This window comes from Opisthocomus hoazin, chromosome 4 (genome assembly GCF_030867145.1).
Source record: "Opisthocomus hoazin isolate bOpiHoa1 chromosome 4, bOpiHoa1.hap1, whole genome shotgun sequence".
Lineage (NCBI taxonomy): Eukaryota > Metazoa > Chordata > Aves > Opisthocomiformes > Opisthocomidae > Opisthocomus > Opisthocomus hoazin.
The window spans coordinates 6,984,905-7,004,329 of NC_134417.1; the positions used below are offsets into that span (position 1 = coordinate 6,984,905).

The 19,425-nt window shown below is 59.5% G+C and overlaps 1 protein-coding gene across 20 annotated transcripts in view; it reads left to right on the top strand.

The window, feature by feature from the left end:
- The window catches only part of KIF1A (kinesin family member 1A), a 42,038-nt gene that overhangs the window by 1,473 nt on the left and 21,140 nt on the right, over positions 1 to 19,425 (top strand). For 8 of the 20 annotated variants that reach the window (XM_075417809.1, XM_075417810.1, XM_075417811.1 and 5 more), the window contains exons 2-20: positions 4,027 to 4,178; positions 8,324 to 8,400; positions 8,497 to 8,676; positions 9,114 to 9,179; positions 9,371 to 9,549; positions 10,617 to 10,728; positions 11,097 to 11,174; positions 11,496 to 11,561; positions 11,837 to 11,854; positions 12,207 to 12,282; positions 12,397 to 12,475; positions 12,753 to 12,895; positions 13,313 to 13,339; positions 14,691 to 14,899; positions 15,441 to 15,520; positions 15,892 to 15,967; positions 18,154 to 18,233; positions 18,524 to 18,630; positions 19,259 to 19,342. In XM_075417809.1, the coding sequence (XP_075273924.1) occupies positions 4,073 to 4,178; positions 8,324 to 8,400; positions 8,497 to 8,676; positions 9,114 to 9,179; positions 9,371 to 9,549; positions 10,617 to 10,728; positions 11,097 to 11,174; positions 11,496 to 11,561; positions 11,837 to 11,854; positions 12,207 to 12,282; positions 12,397 to 12,475; positions 12,753 to 12,895; positions 13,313 to 13,339; positions 14,691 to 14,899; positions 15,441 to 15,520; positions 15,892 to 15,967; positions 18,154 to 18,233; positions 18,524 to 18,630; positions 19,259 to 19,342 (1,843 nt within the window). In that variant the 5' untranslated portion in view covers positions 4,027 to 4,072. The remainder of the gene's footprint in view (positions 1 to 4,026; positions 4,179 to 8,323; positions 8,401 to 8,496; positions 8,677 to 9,113; positions 9,180 to 9,370; positions 9,550 to 10,616; positions 10,729 to 11,096; positions 11,175 to 11,495; positions 11,562 to 11,836; positions 11,855 to 12,206; positions 12,283 to 12,396; positions 12,476 to 12,752; positions 12,896 to 13,312; positions 13,340 to 14,690; positions 14,900 to 15,440; positions 15,521 to 15,891; positions 15,968 to 18,153; positions 18,234 to 18,523; positions 18,631 to 19,258; positions 19,343 to 19,425) is intronic. The other 12 variants (XM_075417814.1, XM_075417817.1, XM_075417818.1 and 9 more) reach the window with 2 other exon arrangements.

A 19,425-nucleotide genomic window follows, 5' to 3' on the forward strand; every position in this document is an offset into this window, starting at 1 on the left:
CGGGGATGGGGGGCCACCTGCCCCTGCCCTGGGCTGTCCTCTGAGCTGCTCCCAGGAAAACTGCACCGTCACGGCCCCTCGCCCTGCGTGGGGCGGGAGGCAAGCGGGGAGCAGCCGACAGCCTCCGCTGGCAGGCACCGATGGTGCCGCGTCATCCAGGCCAGCTGTCCCCAGGGCCCCCCGCTGTCCCCAGAGCGAGGGCAGGGTCCTGTGGTCCCAGACGGAGCTGGGGGGCCCCGACGAGGGGGTGCAGAGGAAGGGCTCACTAAAACAAAGCCCGTTGGCGGCTGAGAGCACGGTGCCTCGGGAGACGCAGCCAGACGGGGCACCCGCCCTCGCCGCTGAGGTGACGTGGGGCTGCACGCAGACAAAAGGAGAAACTCGCCTTGGATTTCCCTCGGCGCGGGCAGCTCGTCACCCGCCAGAGCTAGGCAGAGGCAGCCCCCGCCCTGTGCTGGGCGCAGGGAATGGGGTATCCCGTCTGCGCCGACTCCGTGCCAGCGTCACTCGTGCCCCAGTGTCCTGCAGCACCCAGGGGACAGGCAGCACGGCGTGTCCCCGCAGCATCCTTAGGGGAAGAGTTCACTGCGGGTGGCACTTGGGGATGATGCTCCCTGTCCCACTGGTCACCTCTTGGCGGTGGCAGGAGGGCTCTCAGGCTTAAGAAGCTCTTGTTACCTAGTCTCTGGCCAATTAATCTTAGCTGATCCAATTAATCATCGCTCTCTAGGCCTTTCACTCGTCACCAAGGGCCGGTGGGTGTGCGGGTAGGGATGGGCAGAGCGCAGTGGGCTGCGCGGGGTTGGGAGGAAGAGATGCCCTGCAGAGTTGGGGGACAGCTCCGGACGTGCCCCCTGGCCCCGGGGACTCTGCTGTCCTCTGCCATCTCCCTTGTGTGTGGGGTGGCCCTGGGAGGAGGCGAGAAGGGAGTGGGGAGCAGGGCCACAGTGCTGGCCCGCTCCCAGGGAAAGGCTGATAGCGGCTTATTGAATTTCTCTCGATGGCGGATTAAGCGGGCGGTGGCTGACTGTCCCCGGGCAGAGCGGGCTGCTGGACTCGAGCCGCCCGCCTGCCCCGGGCCGGGGGGGCTGCCTGCCCACTGCAGCGCGTCCCCTCTTTCTGCGGGATGCCCAGTGGCCGGTGGTGGCTGGTGGTGCTGCCATGTTACGTGAGCTGCAGGCTGAATTCCTCCCTGCAGCTGAGCCGGGAGAATGAGTCAGGGGAAGGATAGTAGGCTCGAGAAGGCAAGCAGGCTCGGCAAGGAGCTGGGTGGGGGGCTGCTGGTGCTCCCCAAGGGGACACGGCACTTCATGGGGTCCTTGTGCTGCTGTGGCAGAGGTGAGACTAGAGGGCTGCCGAGGAGCTGGAGGGAGGCCGCGTGTTGCCGACCAAGGAAACTGAAGGAAATGGATGGAGACAGAAAATGGAGCCAAGCTTGCCACTCTGCAGCAGGAAATACGGTCAGGGAGAGCAGCCTACGCTGCCAGGCTAGGCAAGCCAGATGGCTTGCTGGGAATACGCTGGGATGCGGACGTCAAGATGTCAGGGAGAGAGGAGAGGTCCTGCTGGCGACGCGGAGGCTTCTCATGGCTAGTGAGGGTGGGCTGGGGGGGTACTGGTGGGGGGCTGAGTGGGCCATCCTGGCAAAGGAGGGTGAGCAGCCACCGATGGGGAGCACGCAGCAAGACGAGGCACCCGGAAAAGTGGGACAAAGGAGAAACCAGAGCTTCTTTGTGTGAGGTGATAGGGCTGGAGGACACTGCGATGCAAACGGCGCAGGGGCGTGAGGGAAGAAGGGCAGGGTCTGAGGCTGCCTGTGGCGGGCAGTGGTCGGTCCCGGGGTTGATGGGGTTGCTGATGGGTTTGCTGTTTCTCTACTGGTGGCTCTTGCCAAGAGCTGTGCCACAAGGCAGGAGCCTGGGGACCTGACCCACCTCTTTGTAGCCCTGGGAGTTGGAGAGACTACGAAGCAGGGGGAAGAGAGCTGTCCTGGCTGTGGAAGGAGGAGAGGGAAAGAAGGAGGAGGGGGAAGTGTCTGACACAGACAGTTCTCGGGCGCTGTGTGGGTTTTAGCCCAGTCCCTGAGCGCCAGCTGTTCCACAGGGTGGAGCAGCTCAAGCCGATGGCCTTGTGAGGATGCAGCCCTTCCACCTGGGAATACATCCCATCATTTCATGGGAAACCTGACTTTTTCCTTCCCCATAGTGAAGGAGTCCTATTTAATTTTTCCTTTCTCCCCCATCTGAGAAAGCAGCAGAGTGGGGAAGGCAGGGGCCTGTTGGTACATGGCAGCCCACTCGTTGGCTCAGGGACTCAACGGTGGTGTTAAACACCTGCTTAAAATAATCCGCACTCAAGCGAGCCTGAGACCAAATGCTTGAGCTCTGGAGCTGGTGGGATTTAAGGGTGCGATTGCTGGCTGAGTGCAGTGGGAGCTCTGGAGCCATGGCAGCAGGGCGGTGAGAGGAAGGTTTGGGAACTCTAAAGGGAGAAGATTGTCCTCCTCCTGCTGTCAGAGATGCAGGCTCGCTTTTAAAACAGGCAAAGCATATTTGAAAGACAGCACCGAGCTGATAACACTTTCTGGCTGCAAATTTTTCCACTGCGCCATGAATATACCTGCCTTTGGGCAGAGCATACATTGGTTTTCCTCCCACCTGCTTTGGAAATGAAACCGGAGCTGTCAAACTTCGGTTAGTTTTAAGGCTATTCCCTTCTCTTGGGACACTTTCCATTATGTGGATTTATATTTTTCTTCTTTCTGTTCTTCAACTTTTTCCACAAATTCATCTGTGTTTTTCATATGCAACATGGGAAAACCTATCTTGTGTTAAGGACCGATCTTTATTGCTCCACTTCCTTCGGGTCATGGTTCATGTAACCAGAGCTGTGCCATCACTCGTGCCTGACCTCCTTTATCCCAGAGTGAGCATCCTGCTGGCAAAGACCAGGCTCGAAAAGCCCCAGAGCATTTGCAAACAAACACCCTTGCAGGAGTCCTGCAGGCAGCAACCCCGCAGGCAGGGATGCCAGAGGAGCCGCTGCTGGCCGGTGCTGTGGTGAAGCCAGGGAGCAAGGGCCGGCAGGAGAGGGGGTGGACATTAGAAGGCAGGGATGGATTTTTTCAGGGCTGATCCTGAAGGACCTGGTGGTCAATGGAAGGACCCAGCATCCTTTTCTGGCCAACACTAGTGAGGCTTAACTGGGGCTCAGGGAAGGTGGGACCAGCTGCGGGGAGCCCGGACACCAGTTCTGGGACAAGTGTCTGCTCTGGGAAATGTTAGAGGCGGGTTTGTTTTGTCTTGTGAGGTTTGTGATTAATAATTTATTAGCAAAGGAGTGGATAAATAATCATAAGCCGGGAGCTTCAGATGAGTGCGACTGCCATCGGCTTGCTGGCTGCTGCTGCTCCTGCTGATGCCGCGCTTCTGCTTTTGCTGGGAGCTGAATGAGAGGCAAATACCAGCGGCTGTGTTCAACAGCCGCTTCCCCTCTCAACACGAAAGTCATCATTTTCCTCCCCCCCTCCACCCTGTCCTGCTGCCCAGTCCCTGCTCTGCTGGGGCCGGAGCAGAGGCAGGAGGCTCAAGTGACTGGCAGGGGGTTGTGGGCTTTCTTGCAAGTGAGGGGGTACCTGTCAGTGACGTTGGCACCCTGGGGTGGAAGAAATGTTCCTCAGGGGTCATGCTGATGCTTGACGGTGCCTACATGGCCTCATCCCCTGCTGTCGGCACCCACCAAGCAATGCTGCAAGGTGGTGGAGGCTCTGGGTGCTGCCCTGGGATAAGGGCAGGGGTGTCCCCTGGGACTGAGCAGGGGGTCCTGACCAGAGATACAAGGGAGAGCCAGGAGAGGCAAAACACAGGCAGACTGAGGGATGAAACGAAAGGTTTCATTTGGGCAGAGGCAAACCAGCATTCCTTGGAGGTTTCATTGCACAGGCTTTCCATTCATTTTTCCGGCATGGCTGCAAGATGGGGATTGGGATGTGAGCTTTCCTAAACCCATTTTTTTCCCTCTTTGCAGGACAACCATTGCTCCCTGTTAGCAGGACCCACCTCTGGCCAGCGCGATGGCGGGAGCATCCGTGAAGGTGGCGGTGCGTGTCCGGCCCTTCAACTCCCGTGAGATGAGCCGGGAATCTAAATGCATCATCCAGATGTCGGGAAGCACCACCAGTGAGTGACAGTGTTGGGGGCAGATGGGCTCGTGAAGGCTTTGGGTGCTGCCCAGGGAGAAGCGTGTGTGGTCTGGCCCCAGCGACGAGTGCTGAGCTGCTGGGATCTATGGTGCAGATGCCCATAGCACCTGGCATCATTTGGAGGAGGGAATCTGGCAGGGGAAAAGTCACCTTTCATACAGGGAAATGCAGTCCCGCTGTTGAGATGGCAGCAGGGGGATCTATGTGGCACTGAGCCCTTGGCTTCCAGTGCTACCAAATGGGGCAGCATCCCCCGGCAGGTGAAGGGGCAGGAAGAATCAGAAGAGCCTGGAAATGCTGGTGCGTGGATGTGGTGCCAAGGCTGCCCGGCCCGTGGTCGCCTGCCCAAACGTGGAAGCTGTGCACTGGCCAGCGAGCACCTCCTGATGGCACCGCCTGGCTGGGAGCCGTGCACCGTGGTGGGCCGGCACCCAGCCCTGCTTCTGTGGGGCCTGGAGCCACAACGCCAGCAGGATGGAGGGGCAGGAGCGGAGTTTGCCGAGGGAGCAGTGTGCTCGGGGAGGGGGGCTGTAGCACGCAGGCTTGGAGCTAACTGTCCTGCCAGTAGCCCATCCGGCGTTTGCCCCTCTTTAAATAATGTCTGCTGGGAGTACAGGGTGGGAAAGGCAGCCAAATCCCTCCTCTTTGGCTCTGGAAGCCTCCCGATGGCACAGCGTCTAAACTCCCTCTCTGCTTGCCTGCCTGCCTGCCCGAGGCTTGCTGTGTCACTGGCGGCGGTGGGTGAGACACAGGTGCCAGCCACCCCCATGGTGCGCGCTGCCAGGCTGCCATGACAACCCCAGCAGGAGGGAGAGGAGGGCACCCAAGGGTGCAGGGCAGCTCTGTGACCCCGCCGGGTCCCCTGCTCACCCTAAGCCTGGGGAGCAGGAATGGAGTGGTCCATGGGCCAGTGTCTGCCGGGCTCTGGCATCTTGGGGGGGCTCTCCTTGCCTGGTTGTGTGGGGATGCTCCCTCTGCCCAGGGTGCGGAGGTGCTCCCCTCATGGCGAGGAAGCCTTTCCAGCCCAGATCCTGCTGCACGTCTGCCCAGGCCTGGGTATGGGCAGGGGAGACATCCCTGTCCCTTCTGCCCCTGATGGGTGGGGGGGACCTGCCATGCCCCAGGCCCAGTCAAAAGCACTGGGCATCCCCCACCTCTGCCACCTCCGGCCGTGTTTACTCGGAGCGATCTGCCCCTGCCCACCCTGCTGCCCCCAGCCCAGCTGTCTGCCATCCCCCCCCAGCCATGCTCTGGGTCCCTTGGCCCCCCGCCCGCGGCAGGGCGGCTGGCAGGGCTGCGGGCAGGGGCAGGGGCAGCGCCCCGGCCAGCCCTTTGCTGACAGAGAGGTTTTTCTCCATGGATGGACAAACCGTCAGCTAATCCTCTCGTCCGGGAGGGGGCTGGGGGCTGGGCGCTGGGGGGGCTCGGGGGGGAGGCAGGAGAGTGCTGGTAGCGCTGGCTGCCCGCCCCCTGCAGAGCAGGACTGTCTCAGCCCCCCCGCTTCCTCACAGAGAATCCAAAAATAAATGTGTTTGAGGGGGTGAGAGCAAGTTTCCCGCTTCCCGGGATTATTTGCAGAGACCCCTGCATGTACCGGGGTGGGGGAGGCTGTTCTGCCTAATACAGTAAGCCCTGGGGGGGCAGCGGGGGCCGGGGCAGGGAGGGGTCAGCCCTTCTCTGCCGTCCTGTCCCCCCCAGACTCACAGCCGCCGCCCCCTTGGCTCGCTGCGCCGCGGCTGCCCGCCTGCCCGCCAGCACAGCCGCTTTGTTCCTGCGGCGTCCCTCGCTCTGTGGGCACTGGCCCGGGCACCCACATCCCTGGCCCCTCTCCTGGCAGCTCCCGCCAGGACGGCGAGGAAGGGACCCTGGAATTCATCCTGCAAGGCCATTAATATTCTCCAGCTGGAGCCATGCCTCTGCGGGATTTAAAATACAGCGATTATTTTCTCTCCTGTGGGTCTTGGCTTTTATCCTGTTCGGTGCTTGCCCACTGCCATGCTGCTGGCTCTGCAGGGCAAAGACAAGGTTCATCTCCAGAGGTTTACCTCCTCCCCCTCTTATCTGTATGTCTGCCTCCTCGCCCCCTTTTTAAATCCACTTTGGCCAGAGCACGAATCTTTTGCAGCAGCTTTGCAAAAGCCCTGGGATGCCTGGTCACAGAAGAGGAAAAAACCCGCCAGCAGCATCCAGCTGCATGGGGGCAAATAGATGGGAATGAAAGGGGAATGAGGAGAGCATTTCAGCTCAGGGACGGAGACCTGCTGCTCTCAGTGTGCTGCCTTCTGCCCTGTGGCCTGGTCTCCAGCCTCCCAGGCCAGCTGGGTGGCTGCAGCTGGGATGCCCAGAGCCGCTTGGTACCGTCCCCGGCTGCTCCTCTGCCCCGTGCCCGGCATGGGCTGGCACTGGAACGCAGAACAGCCACCTAGTGCGGCCCTGTCCTCCTTGGCCCTGCTTTTGCCCCCATTGGACTCATTTTTGGGACCCCTCTGGCAAGGGTCACTTCCTCAGGACAGAGACAGACCCGAGCCTGGGGGCTGGGGCACAAGGCAGAGCTGCCAGGTGAACACCAGGAGCCTTCGGAGATGTTCCATCCGACTGCTTGTATGGCCTCTGCTTCTCTTTGCACAATCACAACACACCAGCCGGGCACCAGCAGAGATGGGCAGCCCCCATGGCTGCACACGCTGCCCAGAAAAGCTTGATGCAGGTCTGGATCTCAGCAGGGCCCCCCAAGTCCCTGTTTGCAGCTGCGGCATGGGCAGTTGCCACGGATATGTCACTTCCCAGCACTTTCTTCTGAGAGAACAGCTCTGGCTTTGGTAATTAGTCTGCCCGGGATGCGGGAGGCATCCGGAGCATCTGAGTCACGCTGCTTCCAGTGGGCAGGCAGGCAGGGAGCCAGCACCCAGCCCCTTCTTGGTGCTGGAGCTTGGCTCCTGCCCACAGCGAGGGGCATCTGAGCAGCACCATGCTGCAGTTCCACGGTTGGGGTTGGATTCCAACCCCCTCCTTCCCACCCTTCCCCTTCCTGCCTCACTGCTTTTGCGGGCAGGGATGGATGGGTCTTGGGCCAGAAGTGGCAGATCCCTCCTGGGGGAGAATCCGTCGTGGCACTGGAGTTGAAATTTGGGGCAGAAAGCGTCCGCATCTGTAATGCCACACACCAGGGCATCTGATCCCAGGGGGAGCAGGCTGTGGCTGCCTGGGGAGGCCCCAGCTTGAATCCTGAGGGCGCGTGAGCCCTGGCTGAGCGCCAGCCCCGGGGCAGCGCAGGTTGGGGCTGCGATGGAGGGAGCTCCATCGGCGTTGGTGCTGTGTGGCATCCTCCTGGCCAGCGGTGGCAGGGAGAAGCTGGGGGCTGCAGGCACGGGAGCTGTGCTGTGCTGGCCCGCAAGGTCATTTCAATGTCGCCTAACATGGCTGATGGCTGGATCTCGTGATTACCCTGCTGGTTTGAGTTTCTTCTGACGCATCTGTTGTTTCAGAAAAAAACCCATCATAAACGCTCTACAGGGGGGGGAAAAAAGGCAGCGAGCAAGGCAGCGAGCAAGGCAGAGAAGTGATGCAGTCTCCAATTTCCATGGCAACGTCCTTTTCATTAGGGAATGGGAAAAAGCAGGCTCTTGTTTCCGCTGGTGGTGTAACACGAGGCATTAATCACCCTGCTGGGGCTGGGCACCCGAAAGAAAGCACAGGAGAGGAGAGGCAGGAGCTGGAGGGGGCCAGGGGGAGCCCCGGTGGGGCCGCAGCTGCTCCCACCCCGCAGTGCCAATGTCTGTGGCTTTGAGCACGGCTCCCCCAGCCTGTGCCAGGCTCCCATGGCAGATGCCGGAGCAGGCAGGAGACTGAGAGAAGGAGCCGCTTCCCCCACACCGTGTCCAGCAGGATGTTTGGGCAAAGCTCTGCCCTGCTCCCTGGGCTGGTGCAGGCTCTGCCAGCCATGGCATCCACCTCCTCTGCTGGGTCTGGGTGCTTTGGACACATCTGCAGAGCTGGAGTGTCCTGGTCCTGCTTTCCAGGTCCATTTCAGACTGAACCCCATCACCTTTCTCCCCTCATGAATGGGATGCGGGTGGCAGGGGTACCATGGGTGGCCTCATGCTCCCATCTGTTTCCCCCTAGCTATCCTGAACCCGAAGCAGCCCAAAGAGACACCAAAAAGCTTCAGCTTTGACTATTCCTACTGGTCCCACACCACGGTAAGCGGCAAGAGGCCTGAGCCAGCCTGGAGCACTGGGCTGGGCAGAGGCAGGAGGACCTTGCTGAATTTCTCCTTGTCCTCCTCCTCTCTGCAGCCTGCAGACATCAACTATGCATCTCAGAAGCAAGTGTACCGGGACATCGGCGAGGAGATGTTGCAACACGCCTTCGAAGGCTATAACGTCTGCATCTTTGCCTACGGGCAGACGGGAGCTGGAAAATCCTACACCATGATGGGGAAGCAGGAGAAGGACCAGCAGGGCATCATTCCGCAGGTGAAAAGCTGCCTGCTCCCCTGGTCCCAGTGGGGTGCCTGAAGGAAAAGCAGAGCGAGGAGGGAAGAAGGGAGCAGGTCAGGATGGTGGGTAGGGGGACAAGGGGGGTCACGCTGGACTCCTGAGACTGGATGAATTACGGTCTGGCCACACGAGGCCAGTGTTTCTGAGCAGCGGCAGTCCAAGCGCCGAGCCCCCACCAGCTGTGCTTGCTGAGAGCTGCCGCATGCCGGCCCAGCAGGGCGCTGGGGGGGGGCTGGGGACGCTGAGCCACCCATATCAGCAGGGTGGGGTTCCACCAGCACCCCAGGAGCTGTTCCAGTGCTCAGGGGCTCTGTTTTTTGGGGTGAGAAGGTAGAAATTGCTGTGGCCTGGGCACCCCAGGCAGGAGCATCCTTGTAGTCGGGGGCTAAGCAGCCTGGCTCTTCTCTCCACAGCTGTGTGAGGACCTCTTTTCCCGCATCAATGACACAACGAATGACAACATGTCCTACTCCGTGGAGGTAGGCACTCCATTGCCTGCCTCGTCTGTCTCCAGGCTCCCACCTGGCTCTGCAAGCGATGCCGGTGTGCAGACCCCTCTTTTGGGGGTCCTGTCCCTGGGTGTGGGGTGGGCGGTAGGACCTGATTCTGCCTATGCACTGAGCATCTGAGTCCTGCTGGCCACTAGCCTTGCCCATGCCCTCTGCTCTAGGTGAGCTACATGGAGATATACTGTGAGCGCGTGAGGGACCTCCTAAACCCCAAGAACAAGGGGAACCTGCGAGTGAGGGAGCATCCCCTGATGGGCCCGTATGTTGAGGACCTTTCCAAGCTGGCTGTGACCTCCTACAACGACATCCAGGACCTCATGGACTCTGGGAACAAGGCCCGGTGAGTTAGGGGAGCAGGAGATGGCGGGGGTTTGGAGAGCTTGCAGACATCTCCAGAAGGTCCTGTTTAACTTCCTTGCTTTGCTGGTCTGGCTGCTCTGGAGGTGGCAGTCCCCTCCTGTCTGAACATCGGGTACCCCCCACTTATTTTCGTGTTACCTCCTTCACAGAATCACAGAATCGTAGGGTTGGAAGGGACCTCTGTGGGTCATCTAGTCCAACCCCCCTGCTGAAGCAGGGTCACCTACAGCAGGCTGCACAGGACCTTGTCCAGGCAGGTCTTGAATATCTCCAGAGAAGGAGACTCCACAACCTCCCTGGGCAGCCTGTTCCAGGGCTCTGTCACCCTCAGAGGGAAGAAGTTCTTCCTCATGTTCAGGTGGAACTTCCTGTGCTTCCGTTTGTGCCCATTGCCCCTTGTCCTGTCACTGGGCACCACTGAACAGAGTCTGGCCCCGTCCTTTTGACACCCACCCTTAAGATATTTATAGTCATTTATAAGGTCCCCTCGCAGCCTTCTCTTCTTCAGGCTGAACAAGCCCGGCTCCCTCAGCCTTTCCTCATAGGAGAGATGCTCCAGTCCCCTCACCATCCTCGTAGCCCTCTGCTGGACGCTCTCCAGTAGCTCCTCATCTTTCTTAAACTGGGGAGCCCAGAACTGGACACAGTACTCCAGGTGGGGGTAGAGGGGGAGGAGGACCTCCCTCGACCTGCTGGCCACACTCCTCCTAAGGCACCCCAGGATACCATTGGCCTGCTTGGCAGCCAGGGCACACTGCTGGCTCATGGTCAACTTGTCATCCACCAGGACACCCAGGTCCCTCTCCACAGAGCTGCTCTCCAGCAGGTCTGCCCCAAGCCTGTACTGGTGCTTCCTGCTCTCCGAATGCCCTGGAGCCAGCAGGAGAGAGCCTGGACTTTTGCATGTCTCCTCCCAGAGTCCTCTCCTGTCCTCCAGACTTGCCTTCCCATGATGTACTCTGTCCTGAAGTGAGCCCTGGCCCCATCACCAGCTGCTCCAGTGTCCCCTGCAGAGTGTAATACCTCTCTGTCCTCCTGTCCCTGCAGCACAGTGGCTGCCACCAACATGAACGAGACCAGCAGCCGCTCCCACGCTGTGTTCAACATCATCTTCACGCAGAAGAGGCACGATGCTGAGACGGACATCACTACTGAGAAGGTGAAAGCAGAGCTTGGGGCACTTGGGGGAACCAACAGGGACCTGGGAAGGGCTTTGTGTGCTATTGACAGCACCTGGGACAAGGTGATGCGGCTGGATGGAGAGAAGTCCCAGCCACACTCGGGCCTCACAGTCCTGTGAGGGACTGGCCCCTGGATAGAATATTTGGCAGCTGGTGCCCTCCAGCCCTGCCTGCTAGGACATTAGCCCTGCTCCTGGCCAAATCCCGGCAAGGATGACCCCGCAGAGCCCACCTCTGCCTTCAGAGCAGTGTCCCCTTGCAAGAGATCTTTGCTCCTACCTTGGCTCCGTGTTAGGGCCCATTTTGCTGTGCCTGCCGGGGCTGACAGCCTCATCTCTGCCTGCAGGTCAGCAAAATCAGTTTGGTGGACCTGGCAGGGAGCGAGCGAGCTGACTCCACTGGCGCGAAGGGCACAAGACTAAAGGTGAGAGCTGGCACGAGGTCTTCTTCTGCCAACGGGGATGTCGCATCCTGCCCCTTTGTTCTTACCTATGACATCTTCTTTCCTTGCCTGGTTCCTCGCCCACTATGCTCTCAAAATCCTTTATGGGATTTTGTATGAAAGTTGCCCAGTGCCAGTTCCACTGGGGTGTATGAGTCCCAGCTGGGAGCTCCCAGTTACCCAGTAAGACCAGCTGCTCTTCTCCCACCCCGTACTGGGACTTCGCCATCCTCCTGGTGCATCGGGCTTCAGTGCCACTCTGAAATGGGGCCTGAGCATCTGGGCTTTTCCTCTTTCCACCAGGAAGGAGCAAACATCAACAAGTCCTTGACCACACTGGGGAAAGTCATCTCTGCCCTGGCCGAAATGGTAGGTAGCCAAAGTGCAGGTGAGTGACAGCACCATGGGGGAATGGGCTCAGCTCAGCGGGGATGGGCTCAGCTCTGAGGGATGGAGCATCCCTGCACCGAGACACGGGCAGATACATCCCAAGCTGTCCCAGGGCTGGGATGAGCTGGGCTGGTGAAAGCTGCCATCTCCCTGGGGACCTGCGCCTGCCGCTCTCAGCTTGGGGGATGGGGAGCTGTGGTGGGTGCCGAGGAGGGGAGCAGCTCACTTAAACAGTCTCTCCACTTTCTTTGCAGGATTCAGGGCCGAACAAGGTAGGTGCCTTGGCTGGGCTGGGGGAGGCGGTGTTGGTTTTTAGCACAGGCAGGTGGGAGTGGGTCACAGGGTGGTTTGGAGGTGAGGCTCTGCCTGGACCCAAGCCATGCTTCTCCTGGGGGCTGGCAGAGCCCTCAGCATGAGGTCATCACCCTCCTTACCCTGTGGGTCTTGGCACCTGGCAGGGCATTTCACAGGCAGGACCTGTGGAGCTGAGCAGAGTTGCCTGCAGTCGAGGTGGCCAAGCAGAGCCATCCTCCTCCAAGTTCCCATGGCTGGGGGCTGGCTGTCACCTTCCCGTTGAAGAGAGCAGACAGCCTGACAGCGCTTCCCTGCACTCTCATCCCCCAGAACAAAAAGAAGAAGAAGACAGATTTCATCCCCTACCGGGACTCGGTGCTGACCTGGCTGCTGCGGGAGAACCTGGGTGAGGACACGGGTGGGAGGTATGGGCTCAGTGACAGGCATGGCTGCCAAGCAGAGGGTGACGGCTGGCACAGGGACCAGCATCTCCCTGATGTGGGTGTGTCTCTCCGGGCAGGGGGCAACTCCAGGACGGCCATGGTTGCTGCTCTCAGTCCTGCCGACATCAATTATGATGAGACCCTCAGCACCCTCAGGTAGGAAGAAGTACCCTTGTCCCCCAGGAGCGCGAGGGCAGGGGGGGTCTCTGAAACCTCAGCATTGCAATGTGCTCTCCTCACCTCTGTGGCAACCCTGGCTGGGGGGGATGCTGTCGGGGATTCCTGCAACCTCAGACAAGAGGCCAAAGGATTGTCCCGGCGCTGGGATCCTCCAAACGATTGCTTGCTGGAGGGGCTCGGTGGCCCTCCCGCTTGCCCAGCAGCTGGGGGTTTGCCCCCCCGCTGCACTGCTCAGGGCTCTGCCCTTCCCTAGGTACGCCGACCGTGCCAAGCAGATCCGCTGCAATGCTGTCATCAACGAGGACCCCAACAACAAGCTCATCCGGGAGCTGAAGGACGAGGTGGCACGTCTGCGCGACCTTCTCTATGCCCAGGGCCTCGGGGACATCATTGACAGTGGGTACCGCCCAGTGTTCTCTGGCAGTGGCTCCAGGCAGAGGGGGGCTGGAGTCCCCGCTGCCTGCGGGGCTGGCGTCCCCGCAGCTGCCCTGCATCCCACTCTGTCAGCCGCGTGGCAGCATCACGCTGCCCAAGCGTGATCGGGATGCCTCCAACGAGCCCCTGAGCATGCGTTCACAACCCCCAGCCCACTCCCGTAAGCAGGAGGAGCTGCTTTACACCCAGCAGACCTCCCCCTCTGCCTCCTGTCTTCAGCACCCTGCGCCCGGCAGAGATGCCAGGAAGATGTTCCTGGGGCTGCGCCCGCCCGTGGCCTCTCCTCCATGTGCTGTCAGAAATCCTGCTGAGATGAACCCACTCTTGTTCTGTTTTCTTTGTCTTACCCCCGCTCCCTGCCCTCTCTCTCTCTCTTAGCCCATCCTGCTGCGGGAGGATCCAAATGTGTGTATTCCCCATCACTGGTACTCTCTGTTGCTTCATGGCTTTTGGGAGGTGTAAGGCTGCACACAGGGGCACCTGTGCAGCATGGGGAAGAGCTCCCGTAGCCGGCCCCAGCTGATGGAGAGGTGCTTGCCCGCAGGCTGGCCGTCCCCATGGAGCTGGCAAAGGGGATGGTGGCAGATTCGCGGTTAGCGCCTGGGCTCAGGATAGTGCTCAGAGGGACCAGCGTCCTTCCCCTCCACTGCGCCGAGGGCCTCATCCGCATGGGGAGTCCTTCCTCCATGCTGTCACGATGTTTCCTGTCACTGCTGCTGCTGCTTCTGCTAGTGCTGGGGCTCGTCGGGACTGGAGCCTGGCACGGTGCTTGGGCGGGCTGGCACGGTGCTGTCCGGACAGATGGGTGTGTGGTGACAGCCAGGAGGTTTTTGCCTGTGGATAAGCACTATTGCCCCATCCCGCCCTGGGCCAGGCAGTGCAGCCAGGCAGTGGTGAGACTGCTGAGGAGATGGGGACCTGGCCCCTGGCTCCTGGCTCAGCTGCCCCGGACATGGGCTAATGGAGATGGATGACTAACGCTGTACCCACTAACCTGTGCCCTGCCTGCCTCCAGCACAGCACACCGAGCCCCTGTGACTTCTCGGGGCTGGAGGAGCGTCTCTGATACCTGAGTCCCTTTGCCATGGGGTCTGGTGGCAGCTGATGCTCGGGGTGCTGGCAGGCAAGCGCTGCTGCCTGTAATGGGTGTGTTGCCACCCTACCCTCACTTTGCTGTCTCTCTGGCTGCTCCAGTGGGCAGGTGCTTGGGCTCTGCTGGCAAGGGGATCCCATGGCTCCTCCTGCTCCATCCCCACAACCCGTTTGTAGGGTGGCAGGCCACTGCCTCTCCTCCCCTTCCCTTCTCATTCTCTGCCCCCAGATCCAGCTAATCTGGGACAGCCGGGCAGGGAAACCCCCCCAGGCTGTGCCGGCAGGGGAGGATGGCAGGGGCAGTGGCACACTCTTGGGGAGGACGGTTGATCCCAGACCTGATGGTTGCAAGATCTGGTGTTGCAAAAAACCGTCCCCTGGAGCCTGGGAAAGGTCCAGGGCTATTCCCACAGCTGCTTCCCAAAACTGCCCCGTGCTCCTGGAGAGCTGCTCAGGCTGGGGGAGAGATGCACGTGCCCTTGCCCTGCTGCTGCCTGTGCCGCTGCGCTGTCGCCTGTGCCTTTTCCTTGTAATTGCAAGCTTTCTTCTCGCTGCACCCGACCACTCTTTTCTTTTTCCCAACAGCTTTTCTTGTCTCTGTCTTTCTCTGTCTCTTCCTGTCCGTGTGTCTTTCCCTGGCCCATCCCTCCTTCCCCGCCCGTAGATGTGTCCGACTTTGAGAACAATAATGATGCTAGAGGGGCAGAGCTGAGTCACCGCCATGACAATCTCTCCACAGTGACCAACGCCATCGCTGGGATCAGCCCCTCTTCCTCCCTGTCGGCCTTGTCCAGCCGTGCCGCCTCTGTCGCCAGCCTCCACGAGCGTATCATGTTTGCTCCAGGCAGCGAAGAGGCTATCGAAAGGCTCAAGGTATGAGGCCGGCACCCGGTAGGACGGAGGGCTCAGCTCAAGGCTCTTGCACTGAGGCTTGCGGGGGGGACTTGGTATTTTCTGGAAACCCATTAGGAGTGAGGCTCGTGGGAAGCGATGCTCGAGCGCGCTCTTCCAGAGCAAACAGAGCCAGAGCTGCCAGACTGCAAACAGAGCTGGACTGCCAGACGGCGGAGGGTTTGGTGTGGTAGGGTCCACCTGGTGCTGCCTTCCTCCCCTTGGGGTGACTGCTGCCTTTGTGCTGTGGGATGGGCGCTCCTGGCTTGGGATTAGTGCTCGCGGCTCAGCATGGGGCAGGAGCGGGCTGGCAGCAAGGGTGTGGAGAGGCTGGTCTTCATACCTCGCTCTTTGAAGGCCGGGACGATGGAAAGACGTGGGTGAAATGCTGCTGCAGCTCGTTTAAACCAGCCTGAAACTGGGACTGGTGTCCCGCTGTGGCATGCTGGGCAGAGCCTGGCAGGGTGGGCACGTCTGCTGCCTGTACAATGTGCTAACCCCCCGCTAACCTCACGCTCACCAGGAAACAGAGAAGATCATCGCAGAGCTGAATGAGACGTGGGAGGAGAAGCTGCGGAGGACGGAAGCAATTCGGATGGAGAGGTGGGTGTTGGGATGGGATGGGATGGGATGGGATGGGATGGGATGGGATGGGATGGGATGGGATGGGATGAAGTAGGGTTCCCCAGGCATCTCCTCTCCCCTGTGCTGTGCACTCCTGGGGGCAGCCGGGCAATTTGGCTGTCTAGCTGTACCCTGGCTGCCCCCTGGGCACCCCAGTGTCCACCACGTTAGCCTGTGTGGACGTGATCTGCTCTGAGAAACCCTCCTGAGGCACAGAGAGAGCTGAAGCAAGCCCTACAGCTGTGATCCATGTGGCAAACCCATGGGCTGAAGTCCTGTCTGGCTTGTCTAGTGCTGGCTTCAGGGGCTTGTGGGGCTTTGACAGGCTCTTCTTTCCCTTGCTCCTTCAGGGAAGCATTGCTGGCTGAAATGGGGGTGGCCATGAGGGAGGATGGAGGCACCTTGGGTGTTTTCTCTCCTAAAAAGGTAGGATCATCTTATTCTCTTCTTTCTGGCAAACAAGGGCTGGTTTGTACCCCCACAGCTCCATTCTGACCTGCCCTGTCGCTACTGGCCTGCCCCAGGTATTTCACTAGCTGTTTCTTGGCTCTGAAACCTATGGGTGAAATCCCAGTGTTGACCCTGCTGAGCACAAACTTCGGTAGAAACACAGGGCTGAACGTCCAGCCCCAATTGCCTGCGTGCTCTCCCCATTCAGTTGGGGCTTTGCTGATGATCGCTGTGTTGGACTTCAGTGTTGGACTTCAGTGTCAGCCTATAAGAATCCATACTTTGGGGTATTTGAAATTGCTGCCCTCTTTACTGTTTGTAGTATCCTGGAAAGTATTTTCTAAGCAAATACTGACCATGCCCCAAAGAGTCTGTGTGCCAGCGAACCCTGCCAAGCACCAGTTGCAGCACATCGCTGCCGCTTGCTCGTCTGTATAACCATCGTGGTAGCGATGTCCAGTTCACAGCCTCAACCCCATGAAGCCCACAGAGCAGCATGGGGTGCTGAGGTGCAGGCACGTGCTGGTAGGACTAGGGTGCCCTCTCTGGGCTCTCCCGCTGCACCAAGGAATGCTCTGAGGCTGCCCCAGCAGCTGATGCTGGTTGGCCTGGCCAAATGTCTTAGTAGATGTGTGTGTCCTCAGCTGAGGTGGTGACACTCGGTGACGAAGGCTTCGGGACCTTCCCCTTGCGTGTCTTGGCCAATTCTTAGGACAAATTTCTACACCGTCATCTTTGTTTCTCATTCTTGTCTCAGCCACTGCCTGTTAGGACTCTGGACCTTTGTGTAGAAAGCATGGGGGTTTATTCCCCGAAGCAGGTTGGTCCTGGAGGTGGGGCATTGCTGTGGTGGTCTTGGTGCCTCCTCACTCTTCAGCTTTCTGGCAGGTGGAAACTCCTCTGACTTCGCCAGTGGCTGGCAAGGAAAGTTAGCATTGATACTGTGCAAAACCCCATTTTGTTCAGGACTTTATTGTCCTGCTGTATGCCATTGCTGTGGTGTTTACATCGCCAAGGAGCTCACGGAAGGTAGAGCATCTGCCTTCTACTGGCCAGCCTTGCAAATCTGGAGAAAAACTGCAAGCTGAAGGGGTCTCAGACACTGGGGCTACGTGTCTGCCTAGAGGGGCCTGAGGTTAAATGTTATGGCCAACTTATTCCCGCCAGCCACCATGGAGAAGAACCTGCGTTTCCCTTGACCTCCAGCTCTCCTGCACTATTTGGAGTGAGTCTCTCCTATCACCCAGGGCTTGTAGTCTTATCGTGATGGGGAAACCCTTGCATGCCAGGTGTCAATGGACTGATAAGACATTTCTTATGGTTTCTATTTTTATTTCTGGGGAATTCAGAACTTCACCTACTGATACTCCCTGGACTTTTCCCTGTTGCCTGACGGTGCAATCACAACAACTTGTGGTCGGGTGAGATAAGGTAGCTGCAGCCAGAGGTCTGTGGCCAGGGAAGAAACTTCCCTCTCATCAACAGCAAAGTAGTTTGTGAACCAGGGGAAGAAAGTGATGGGAGGGAACTGTTAGGAAGGAGACCGGGGAATGAAATTTGGCCTAGAGATACAGCTTCAAGTCTCCACTACTTTTGGTTGAACCTGTGGTCTGGGACCCGCTCTTTTGGGTGCTTCATCTGTCCTTGTACTGTGAGTGGAGGCAAACGGGCACATTTAATTCCTCTCATCCTAAACCAGCCATTGCATGGGACATGTCTCTGCCTCAGCTACACTGTCTGCAGTGGAGCTGGGACCTATGGTGAGGCAAGGGCCCGTGGCCATGCAGCGCAAGTGAGCAGGGTCCCACCCTATGAGACGCTAAGCCATACCAGGGACTCCCCGTGGGAAGTGTTTGCCTCCGTGTTGGGCCTGTTTGCAACATGAATTTTCAAAGGCATCCAGGGTAAGGGTGCCCAGGGCTCAGCCCTCTGAGGAGGAAAGCAAGGAGGCTTGTGGAGGCAGGTCAGCATCATACTGGCTGCTGGGTTCTCTGCAGTCCTCTGGAAAAGTGCCTGCCTGGCCTTGTTGTCGCAGAGCTACAGAGGGCAGGAGAGCAGAGGGCAGTCTGAGGTGCTGTTGAGTTTTCACCTCCCTCAGGAGCATCCCTCAGTGCCTGGGAAGATGGGGTGCACCGGGGTGACTCCTTGTTCGTCTCTCGCAGACGCCCCACTTGGTCAACCTGAACGAGGACCCGCTCATGTCTGAGTGTCTTCTCTACTACATCAAGGACGGGATAACAAGGTGAGCGCCAGGACCCATGGAGCGCTGGGAGCCTAGCCCATATCTCAGTGCCTGACTTGCCCGGGGTGGGCAACAGAGTGACAGCCATCCCTGGGCTGGGCACCGTTCCAGGGGTATCTCCAAAGTGCCATAGCCACATTGGAAAAGTGTATTTGCCTGGTGATCTTGTTAGTGACGTTGGTCCTGCTGTGCACCAAGGGCTGCTCCTGTCAACCCCATGGATGGTTTTTGGGGGAGGCCCAGGGAGGGGCCGCTTTGAGGAAGGATCGAGCCAGGTTTCCCTGTGGCAGGGTTGGCCGGGAAGATGCAGAGAAGAGGCAGGACATCGTTCTCAGCGGGCACTTCATTAAGGAAGAGCACTGCCTTTTCCGCAGCGACACCAAAACCGGCGGTGAAGGTATTTTTTGTCTGGAGGGGCTCCACATCTCTGGGGACCCCAGTCCCTCTGCGTGTCCCCAGCACCTGCCCCCAGCCGGGAGTCTTGCCCTCCTCAGGCTAGTGGGGCTCTCCCACATGGCTGTGGCCTCTCCATGCTTCTAGAGCGAGCTACAGCCCTCGCCTGGCTGGGAGGGAAGCTCGTGCAAGGTACGTGGAAGCTGCCATGGTGAGGCAAGCCAGGGACATCAGGGTGGGGGGGGAAGAGCAGACTGTAGATGATTCTCCTGCCCAAGACATGGAGCAGAGCCCTCCCTGCAAACCAGCAGGACCCTGGGGGTGAATGGGTTTTGGGAGACGAGCCTGGGGAGGCTGGAGGTGAGGCTCTGATCTCTCACGTCCAGTCTCCAGCTGCTTTTAGTCCTTGGGACTGCTCTGGTTAACATGAGGCTGGCCCAGCCCCTTTGGTTGCCCAGAGTGTGAGTGCTGCCGGTGGGTACCCTAGTGACCCCCACTCTGCACCTGGGGTGCTGGCTGGGGACGCTCTCCCTTTCCGAGGCTGCAGGGGCAGCAGAGCGGGAGATCAGGATTTATCCCTCTGCTTCCACCTTACCTTCGCTCCCTCTCTCCCCCTCCTGCCATCTCTGCAGTAATAGTGACCCTGGAGCCCTGTGAAGGCGCCGACACCTACGTGAACGGCAAAAAGGTGACGGAGCCCAGCATCCTGCGCTCAGGTGGGTCCCCAGAGCTGGCACGCCAGCGCTTCTCTAACCCACCTCCCTCCATCCCACGGAGGCCCTGCAGGTTGTCCTACATT